The 11242-nt window shown below is 37.0% G+C and overlaps 1 protein-coding gene across 1 annotated transcript in view; it reads left to right on the top strand.

Annotated features, from left to right (window-relative positions):
- Positions 1–423: 423 nt before the first annotated feature.
- The window catches only part of LOC137996628 (cytochrome b-245 heavy chain-like), a 21283-nt gene continuing 10464 nt past the window's right edge, over positions 424–11242 (top strand). Inside the window, exons 1-11 of the mRNA XM_068842133.1 lie at positions 424–483; positions 1865–1975; positions 3828–3915; positions 6147–6283; positions 7192–7219; positions 7309–7381; positions 8311–8391; positions 8485–8614; positions 9844–9936; positions 10065–10136; positions 11053–11115. Of these exons, the coding sequence (XP_068698234.1) occupies positions 433–483; positions 1865–1975; positions 3828–3915; positions 6147–6283; positions 7192–7219; positions 7309–7381; positions 8311–8391; positions 8485–8614; positions 9844–9936; positions 10065–10136; positions 11053–11115 (927 nt within the window). The 5' untranslated portion in view covers positions 424–432. The remainder of the gene's footprint in view (positions 484–1864; positions 1976–3827; positions 3916–6146; positions 6284–7191; positions 7220–7308; positions 7382–8310; positions 8392–8484; positions 8615–9843; positions 9937–10064; positions 10137–11052; positions 11116–11242) is intronic.

The raw sequence follows: 11242 nt of genomic DNA, 5'->3' as shown, positions 1-11242 counted from the left end.
GGCCTAAGTTTAGCATTTTTGTAAGGGTTTGGGTTGTTTCAGTTATGGTATCCTTCACTCCCTACCCTCATCCCTCAACCCCCTGTCCCTCTCCCCCTGTCCCTCTCCCCCTACCCCCACCCCCAGAATAGTTTTGCCATCTTTAACCCTTTCACTGCTCAGGCTCCCAGGATGCCCCACTTGACGGAGTAAAATCGTCTGGCATTAGACAGAGTAAAATCTGTAAAAGTCTTACTCCTGGGAATCAATGGGTTAAATTCGTTTTACAAATTTAGCAGTCTTGTATCTGTCCTCCCTAATTTATTTTCCCTCAGGGATCAAAGTTTGATTTTTATGTTGGCTGGTTAAGTAGTAATTTTGTCATTTACTGGTCTTTATGTCTTCAGGTCATATGGATGACAATAAATGTCATCCTGTTTTTTCACCACCTACATGAATTATAGAACATCAAAGAAATACGCTTACTTGGGAGTAATAATCAAGGTACAGAAATGTGTAAGACAGTGCACAGTTTAGTGTTAATTTTATATGGTGTGAAAAACAGAGCACATGTAGGTTGTTAAGGGGCCTAAGTGTTCAATGCAATTATGCAATATTATACATTTTTGTTGCCAGATCTCATCGTTTCTCTTAGCTGGTGGGGCCTTTGCACGAGAAAACGAAGGGTTCTGGAGATATTGGATTTGCAGTACCAGATTTTAGGACTTCCATAATAATAATAATAATAATATAATAATCATAATAATAATAATAATAATAATAATAATAATCATAATCATACTAATCATAATCATAATAATAATAATTATCATCATCATCATCATCATCATCATCATCATCTTATTATCTTTTTTTTTTTGGCGTACCTGGTTGATGTTTACAATCTTGTAAAGGAAATATATAGAATTTAATTAATTATTAGTGAAAAATAATGATGTGCAAGCAAGGAAGCTAAATGAACCATTTGGTTATCTTGTTAGTTCCCTGGCTAATTTAGGTTCTAGAAAGCAGGTAAAAAAAAAAGAAAAAGCAAAAAGCAAAAGGAAGGAAGAACTTAATATTTGCATGTAACATGTTAACGTATGTTACGTGGTCAGCATAGAAGAAAATTAGAGTTCCAGAGTTAATATATGAGTTTTCAACAGTACTCACAAAACATGGCGGTGCTCAGAAGCAGTACATTTGAAGAGTCTCTATGTGAAGCTCTAAGGGGCCTGGACATGGAGAACGTCTCCCTTCGTATTGACCAGAAAGAAGCAACAAGTAATGTCATAGTTTTGAACAAAAACACTTTGATCATTTTACCACATCATGCCACATCGACCAGTTTTACTTCCACTTCAAGATTTTATTTTTTGCAAGCTAACCAATGAAAAAAATATAATTTCCTATTTCTCCAGGGCCCTTTGTTTTCTTGTGCAAAGGCCCCTCCGGCTAGGAGAAACGGTGGGATCTGGGAAACGAGAATGGCAATAATAATAATAATAATAATTATTATTATACTTATAACCATTTTGGAATAACATTGTATCTCAACATATCTTGCCTTCTTTTCTTTAATTAAGCGATATAGGCGCATTTTTAAAAGTACTCGTTATTATTATGGCATATACATGAAGGTGGAAAAAATTAGCTTAAACTTACAGTATAGCTAAAAAAAACGAAGATAGTGCATGATGATATATTTTATTATATTTATTTGATCGCTAGATCTTTGAATCAATCAACAAAAATTTTTTAAACATTAATTTTGTAGGCTATATGGTAGAATAAATGAGCAGCGAAATATAATATTGGCAAATCCTGTGAATGATCTGAAAGATTTAAAATTATGTTAGTAAAAATAATAATTGTACCTTTTTAGGGTGGTTTACCTGTTGCTCGTGGTGCTGCCATGGTGTTAAACTTTAATTGTGTGTTGGTGCTACTCTCCATGTGTCGTAATATCATCTCTTTCATCAGAAGTAGTCTTAATGTAAGTAATTACTTGAGTTCTTATTCTCAAGGACCTTGTGACGGTGGAGTTTGTAAATGCCCTATACAATGTAATCAGTAGAGGATTTGTAAATATGTTTCCCAAAACATTTTGAAATATCCTTGTTAATGTATGTAAGTTGCTATGGTCACCTGAAGGGGAAGCATGAAATGGGATTTACACACCCTGTTACACCAGTCTGATGGTCCAACCAATTTGCATTGAGCTACAAGAACTCCTGATGAACTAGGCTCTGAGAGAAATAATGTTGTCCCACTGACCTAGCCACCAGGAGTTAAAAGGAAAGGGTGCAAAAAGCACGACAATAGCATAGTAATCTGAAACAAAGTGCAGGTGTCAGATCTGATTTGAATTCCACATTCTTGTCCTAAGAGAGAGCTTGGTATGCTGGCATTCTGCAGTGGCTTTAGAAGCATTTGGTATCACTGCATTTGCCTCCTTGTCGGGTTGCAGATGGTTAAGTTGTGATTACTTTATGTCCGAAGGTTGCCCGGGGGGGGGGGGTACTCGATGTATCCCTGTATCCCTGTTTGAGACAAATATCGCTGATTTTCCTACCCATTTTAAGACAGAATTCCGATTTTTGATACCCTGTTTAAGACATTTAACCCAGTTTAATTAAGACAAAAATTGATAAATCGATACCCTGATTAAGACAAAAAATGATAAATTCGATACCCTGTTCAAGACAAAACTCCCGAAAAAAATACCCGGGCTGGCCGCACGTCCCCATTAAGCCCTTATAAGGGAGTACCCCCCTCCCCCCCCCGGGGAAGGTTGTCAGTCTTGGTAGCTTGAACCACCTTTACCTAATGCTTGAGTGTCAACCAACTGTGTTGAATTGATCTCATAGAGAAACAAGCCTCTTCTCCTACAAGTTTCTCAAGTTCCTTCTCATAAAAAAATTAATGCACGATCATACCCATCCAGTACATCTCTAAGGTGCATTATTAATACTTCCCAGGTGCTGGAAGACAGCTTAAACATGAGTCTGGTATATCCAGATAATGTTGAGGCTGTAGTGAGTAACAAAAGGTTTTCACATAATTATATCTGTTCTACCCTGCCAGAAGTATCGTGTGAAATCCCCACTTTATCTCCGCTTCCCTGAACACTGTGTAACCATTGCTGTGGTTGCATGAAGCACTTCTTCAACTGGTTCATCAAAATGGGCTTTGAGAATTGTCAGATTGGCGTGTCTCATACTGACACCGATTCTGACATTTTCATCAGGTATGGGTAAAGCCATGCAGTTGGTTACGACCGCCCACCCAGTTAAATTGGCTACCCACCCCAGGTGGTTACCACCCAGCTGGTTATAACTGCCCAATCCACCCAGTTGGTTACTGCTTCAGTCTATGACTCCATTTTTTAACAATAATATTAATTCATCCAACTTTCTCTTGACGTTCTCTTTTATGGTGAATGGGATCCTTCACACAAATTGTTCTATTGATTTCATCATGTCATTGCTGAGTAATTTTAGTTAATTGCTGATTAATCACCTCTACAGTCAGTCAATTAAGAAGACACACCGTGAAACAGTTCTTCATACCTGTCTTGTATATAAAATTACCCTGTAACTAATAGCATTATATCTTTCTGAAGGTATATTACACCATTACCACAGCGATCATTGCATTAAGTTGAATCCTTACAAAAGTTAATCTTGGGTCTTCAAAGACCATTTGATCCTTCATGAAAGAGATTCTTCAATGATCATGAGATTCTAAGGTAGTTAATGTACAAATCATTGATAACCCTTGTTTAATATTAAATTTTGTTGAACATGATAAAATTATTTATATATTCATTTCATTTTTCTTTTTAGTATAGTTGGTGTGGACGTTTTGTGCGACTGCTGGACAAGAACATCACTTTTCACAAGTACTCTGCTTATACAATTTGCTTCTTCACTAGTGCGTATAATGTAGTGAGACTTAAAAGAGATTTTACTCTTTCTAACGCCAGGAGATTTTACTTGAATTCATGTGAACTTGGGGTATCCTAGGGTGTTTGAGGCGTCAGTGGTGTAATGGTTCAAAAACTACATGTAGAAATCAATTAATTTAATTGATTTATTATCTCTCAATCTCAGTCCATTTTTTGTAAAAAAAATCCTTGAAAAAAGCGAAAAAATCCTTGTACAGACTGAACCTTTTTGCCCGGGGCTTTTATCTGAGAGGGCTCTTTAATAGACTTCTTAAAGACAACATGTTTTGAAATGGTCCAGGATAGTTTTTCACAAATGAGGTGTCTGTCTAGCATGCCTCCTATTCTAGAGTTCAAATTTTTTTTGCAAGCTTGCTTGCATGTGAAACTACTGAAGTCCATTTTATATGCATTCCACAGTGCAAATGATAAAATAATAAAAATTTCCTACATTTTAAACTTATTTCATCCTCCTCTTACCATAGGCAGCCCAAGTTCGCATCACTAGAGAGCGTGTAATAAATGATTACTAGTGGGAAGATGACCTTTGAGTGCAAGCGCTGTTGCGTTACAGGCAGCCGTTGAGAATTTAAACACGTTGTAAGACATTGTATGGGAAATAAAATACCGTCGATTATGAAGCCTAAAAAACGCTCAATTTAACGTTCATTCAATAAAAGGGATGAAAATGACTCACCTCTGGTGTATGACTTGTGCCTTTTGGAGCTTATTTTACGTTTCAGGAATTCCGTGTTTTCAATGTTCTAAGATGAAGTCAAGGCTGCACACTAAGATTTCGACCGTTGTCATCTCAGAGGCGGTTTGCGACTCGAAAATCCATCCCAGCCGCAATTTTTTCACGCAAAGCTAAAGCCACATCTTTGCGAACCTCGGTGAATTTCGTTGTCAAAAATCCCCATGCACTTGGCTGGAAATGAGCATTTTCTGCTTCCAATTACACAATAGCTGATGAATTTAACGGTTGGAGCTTGGGTCCGAGGTCAAATCAACTCCACCCGACAAGGTACAGTCATTTCATGTACAACACTTACCCCATCCCCACAGCGGCTTCTCGTAACCATGGAGCTGACAACGGTCGAAATCTTAGTGTGTAGCCTTGACTTTGTCTTAGAACATTGAAAACATGGAATTCCCAAAACGGTAAAATAAGCTTCAAAAGGCACAAGAATACACCAGAGGTGAGTCATTTTCATCCCTTTTATTGAATGAACATTAAATTGAGCGTTTTTTAGGCTTCATAATCGACGGTATTCTATTTCCCATACAAAGTCTTACAACGCGTTTAAATTCTCAACGGCCGCCTGCAACGCAACAGCGCTTGCACTCAAAGGTCATCTTCCCACTAGTAATCAATTATTACATGCTCCCTAGTGACGCGAACTTGGGCTGCCTATGCTCTTACATGACAGAACTTGAAGTTGCAAAATTTGGACAAGGTCCTCCCAGGGGGAAGAAGGGGGGGGGGGGGGGGTTTCTTGTACCCTTGTTACCTTTAAAAGTTTGATTGAATGTGTTCCCTTTTTCCTGAAGTTACATACTTCCAAACTTGCTCTCAGCTTTTTGATACCTAAAAGTGGCTTATGCTTTATGTTCCCTTGTTCCCAAAGATAGTTTGGCTTTGTTCTCCTGTTCCCCAGCTCAAATTAGCACTCTTCCCTTGTTTCCCAAAATCCATGGGACCAAGTAGAGCAAGTACCGGTAATTGTACAGTCAAGGGTTTCGCAAGTCATGACTGTGAGTTATGTGAGCCATGACTGCGAGTCATGTAAACCAACATGGGGAGAAATTCGAGTCAACTTGCGAGTCACACAGTCATTGACAGCTAACCATTTTAAAATGGGTGCTTACTATAGACTTACGGGAGGCGCGATGGCCTCATGGTTAGTGTGCTCGACTCCGGAGCGAGTGGTCCGGGTTCGGGTCCTGGCCGGCCCTAACCCTAACCCTAACCCTAACCTTAACCCTAAGCACCTTACTATAGACTTATAACTGTGTTTAGTGATCAGCGCTATTTGAAACAGGTGCTTAATAGACTTAAATGCAAAATTTGCATGGCTCGCTCGCTCGCATGGTTTGCTGGCTCGCAGATTCTCCAGCCCCCAACAGCTCGGTTGAAATTTCATAATATATTATATATATATCACTTAATGAAGCATTAGTAGCAATTATTGCAAGTAATTATTTCGTTTTGTTTTAGTTGTTCATGTTTGTGGACATTGTTTTAACTTGACGAATCTAACAGAGAGCTTTTCACAAAATGATGTGTCAAGGCTGGAACAACGACTGAGCCAGCTTGATGATCCATGGCTCAATCCTGTACGAAAACCTGGATTGGTAAGATTTGCGAATATTAGACTTTGTGGATCAATAATAGAGGATCTCCAAAGGAGGGGAGTGGGTGGCAATGTTGAAATCAAAATTAATAGTAATTATAATTATAATCAGGAGAGTTTAGTGTGGATTAAATAAAATTATAATCCTGCTCCTCAATTAAGGCAAATTATCAGGTCAGGTGGAAGGCATGATTGCATAGTTGGGGCACTGGAGTTGTAATCTGTGGTTCCTGGGTTTACTTAGTACTGTTTGGACTAGCAGCTGGGTTGTTTCTGGTTTAATCCCAGTGGAACCCTTTGGGGTTTCTTTTCGATGGCCAACTGGCCTGACTATAGCAAGTTGTTATAGATACATGTAGGAGGGCGGTGATAAATAAACTGCCGGTTTAGCTGTAATATACATGTAATAACGGTGTCCTTATTGAAGAAATTATTGTAACAGTTGTTGTTGTTTTCTAGTGCCTTGCAATTGGGTCTTCGATCCACCTGTACATTCATGCTCTCCCCTGCTGAATCCGCGAGTTCCAATAAAAGTCCCGAGTTCCAATAAAGTTGGAAAAAAAATCAAACAAAAAAAAAATCAGACTTGGTGAAATAATATTATGAGCAACACTATCCGTACATCCTGTTAGTTTCATGATATTGCTCCATAAATTTTTTCTAAAATTTTTTTTTTAACCATCTTGTATTTTCTTTGTCCCTATTTTCCCATTTTTAGTTAAACTTTGCTGTGATTAATAAGAGGGAGTTCTCCTTATAAGCCTCCATGGCTTCCTGAGCCTTCCTCAAGCCCTTAAATTTAATGTGTTCCTTGGTCCGTTTCATTGTAATATGTATCTAAGGCAAATGGATAAATAATAAATAAATAAATAAATAAATAAATAAACAAGTGTCACATTTTATTTTTAGGATCCTGTAACATTACTCTTCAAGACAGGTGAGCTCTGTCATATCATTATGTTACCAGCCAACTATGAAAAAGTTCCTCTTTTGGAATTCGGGTTTTAAATGTTTCCTTTTTTCCAGTTGCTGGAGTGTCCGGTTTGATCATGACTTTGGCTCTAATTCTAATGGTCTCATCAGCAACTGAACTCATAAGGTACCTGTAACAACATTATGTGACTACAAAAGAGCATTTGGTGACAGTTGATAGAATGTTCATAATATTACTACCTCCTTGTAACCCTCACTCAGAAACTATGATTATGTATAGGTCTGAGTCACAAAGAACACTATACCTGCCAAGTGACACGCCTAAGGTGTGATTGTCATGCCTGCAGATCAAAAACTTCAATGTTTTCGATTTTAACAATTTTTTTCAAAATGTGTCAGTCAATGCTGTAATGGCTCTAACTTTTCTACGAGGCATGAGAAATTGGAACACAGGCGGGAGTAGGCGTGACATCGAAGGTTTCGATCTGCAGGCATGACAATAACACCTTAGGCGTGACACTTGGCAGGTATAGTGTTATTTGTGACTCAGACCTATACATAATCAAAGTTTCTAGACAAGTATATTAATTTTTTAAAGAAACTAAAACCAACGAGAGAAAATAAAAGTACATGCGAATGGTCGACTTTCTCTGATTTTCTTATTACCCGGTAATTTGTAGTAGGGAAAGTCACTGGAGGGAGGTATAAAGTGTAAGGAGGGAATATTCTAGATAATTATTGTGATGAATCATGTTTATTAGTCTAAGAGAGCAAGGCTAAATGACGTTGACATCATAAGAAAGAGATTATAAGCCATTCTGAATCAGGTAGATAGTGTAATGTAAAGCATTTTATCAAATGAATTAAACAGTCAAGTGAGTTGATTGTAAACTCCTGGCCTGTCTGCTTAATTTAATACGGCACTCCTTTCAAGACAAATATCCATTCAAGTGTTCAGTTCAACAAAACAAGAATGTTGCTGTATGTGGTCGGTTTGTGTCAGTTTTTGTAGTAGTTTGAATGGTTTGTTTGGGTTGAAAGAATTATGGCTCTTTTAATCCTTTGAAGCAAAATCTGATTCTTTTTTAATTCCAGGAGATCGTACTTCGAGATTTTTTGGTTCACACACCATTTGTTTGTTGTGTTCTTTGCCTGCCTTGTGATTCATGGAACTGGGTGAGTTCTCCAGAATGATATTAATTTAAAGCTGTTTTGTTATTCCATTGTGCCTTGATATTCTTTTGAGTTTATATGAATTATTTTTTTCAGGGGCCTATTACGTTACCAAACCAACGTGGATGAACATGATCCAGAAATTTGCATGGATGTAAAGCTGTGGGAAAATCACGCACATCCTTGTTACTTAATCAGACCACAATTCACTGCTCCTGGAGCATTGGTAAGTGCACTACATACAAACTGATACATGAAGCTTACATTGCAACTGTGTGAAGTTACTGGGACCTGCGGTTTATTAAGGGAATACCAGCAAGTGGTGATCTGAGAAGACCTGTAGTTCTTTCATGTTCTTTATATTAACAAAAAAGAGACTTTGGAAAACTCTTCACACAAAAGGAACAGTTACTGTATGTGCTTGAGACATTAACACTAATTGCAAAATAATGTAATAACATTATTTCATTCAATGAATCTCTCATAATTTGCCATAGATTATTTTTACAGGTGTTGCTATTAAAGTTACCTGGCTTAAGAATAGAGTAAGTGAGGCTGCTGGTGACCTTGTTTTGACAAAAACCTTTGTGCTTTTAAAATTAATGTTAATGTATATGTTGCAGTTAATTTTTCATTTCAGTTAATTTTCATTTTCAACTATAGCTAGCTTTTTTCTAACTCGGTGATTTTATTTTTAACTAGTTAGTTTTTTTCTAACTAGGTGATTTTATTTTTAACTAGGTAAAATTTTCAAGAACTGGATAAAATTTTTCTCTCCAGTGCTATCAAAAACCAACAAATTTTAGGGTTATGCACTGGCTTATTTGAAATAGTTAGCAATCCAGGAGGTGTATGAGACTGAGTAAATAGGAAAGTCTTGAGAAGTATGAAATGTCTGTGAGAAGTGTTGTGGAGGGGATGGATATACTTGGGGTATTATTCCCCTTACTTGGAAGGTAACCTGTGAAGAAAGGGTGGGGTAGGATAGAGGCAAAGGGGAAGATCAGGGAGGGGTACGTTGGACAAGTAGAACAGATAAAAAAAAAATGGCTTCTTCTTTTTAGACCCCCTAAAAAAACCAAGCCCCTGTTTTATAAAATCACTCACTCACTCACTTGGTCGCCCAAAGGCAGGCAACCACTAGTTCAAGTGTAGCTTTTTAACTACACTCCAAAAACAAAAGGAAAATCCCTTTTCTGGACAGTTGATATAAAAAGCTACTAGAGTTTAAAAAAAATTACCTACTGTAGTTAAAAATAATTAACTGAAATGAAAAATTAACTGTCATATTATAGGAATTAGAGTTACAACTTACAACACAATTTACTTGATAAAAGCAGTGGGGTCTGTATCAAATGAATACAAGGTCACCAGCAGCCTTGCAGCCATTCATAGGCTGGCTAGGTCACTCAGCAAAGAACTGTAAAGTGGTTTATTGCACTGGTTTTTCTCCAGACATGGAAATTTGTCATAGCACCACTTATTCTGTATTTATTGGAGCGCCTTCTAAGAATCTACAGATCATTTCAAGAAGTCAAGATTCTCAAAGTGAGTAATTTAAATTCTGTTCTTTGCTATAAATGTTATGATAATAATTAAATGTTATTGTTTTCAACTTTGTGAGATTCTTGTGCCATTGTTGTCTTTGGACCATACTGTCTTGTATTTTTTGCAAGGTCATTAAACATCCTTCAAAGGTGATGGAGATTCAAATGAAAAAACAAGGCTTTAGGTGTGAGGCCGGCCAGGTAGGGATTTGAATGTCCCCCATCTCATGCTGGCTGTATTGAATAAATTAAAGTTTCAGATGTGTGTCTAAGAATGAATTACCTAGAGACGTGCCTGTAGCAGCAGGGAGTCCCTAGCATCTGCCTCTGTCCCTTTTGGACGATGCTTGGGTTTATTATAACCAGGTTACAGTCATCAAAGGGAACAAATAATGCTTAACAACCATGCGTTTTTGTTCTCATTTTCCAGTTTGATCATCATTTTCAAGGAAAAACTTAAGTTCACACTTTAATTAATACATGCAATATCAGCGCTCTACTTGAGAAAATTAATTCATGTTTGTGAACATGGAATCTGAATGTCAATTCATTGTGAACCACTTAATACGTACCTTATCTTTGAGGCATTTCAAGTTTCTTTCTCAGTTTCTTGAATTTTATAATGAATGAATGAATGGAGCTTTGCATCCAGTTGACCTGTAGATAATTTCTAAAGTAGAGCTGAATTTAGGTGGGTATGAAAATGGTAGGAAGAGGTTAGCTGAAAATGAGGTCAGAAGATGCATAATACTGTTTATTGTAGCAGGTTTTACAGCTGTCATTTTGGGCTGAATTGAAAAATATTATAAATGAAACTGACCTTTTATTTAGGATCCGTGACAATAAACTTGAATTCCATTTCTGAAATGACGGCATCAAAGCACAAGGGAGATTTAACATCAGTCTGTCAATAGCTTGTGCTTATCTTGTGAAATACAAAAAAAAAAGATCAATTTTACGCTATTTTATGTGACTGTTTGAATATAAATCAGACCATTCCTTCATAACATGGTTACATCGGGCCTAACTTTCTTGTTATGTATAAAATTTTAATTGTGTGTAAATTACTTTTTTATTGGATCTAATTGCAATTATTGTTTTAATTTGTCTTCTTCAGTACATATTTTTAAAGTGTCCAAAAATTTCACGTATGGAGTGGCACCCCTTCACTTTAACTTCTGTAAGTGTACGTGTAATTTAACTTTTGGTAGTAATAAATTGTTTAGAGAGTTTGAAAATTAATTTTAAAATCATCCTTGTCAGAAGTTTTGCTATTGGTGACAGTATACAGCGTAACCCTAAATTGA

The sequence above is a fragment of the Montipora foliosa genome, chromosome 3 (genome assembly GCF_036669935.1).
Source record: "Montipora foliosa isolate CH-2021 chromosome 3, ASM3666993v2, whole genome shotgun sequence".
NCBI classification, from domain to species: domain Eukaryota; kingdom Metazoa; phylum Cnidaria; class Anthozoa; order Scleractinia; family Acroporidae; genus Montipora; species Montipora foliosa.
Note: the sequence above shows the minus strand (reverse complement) of the source record. Positions and strands in the feature narration are given on the sequence as shown.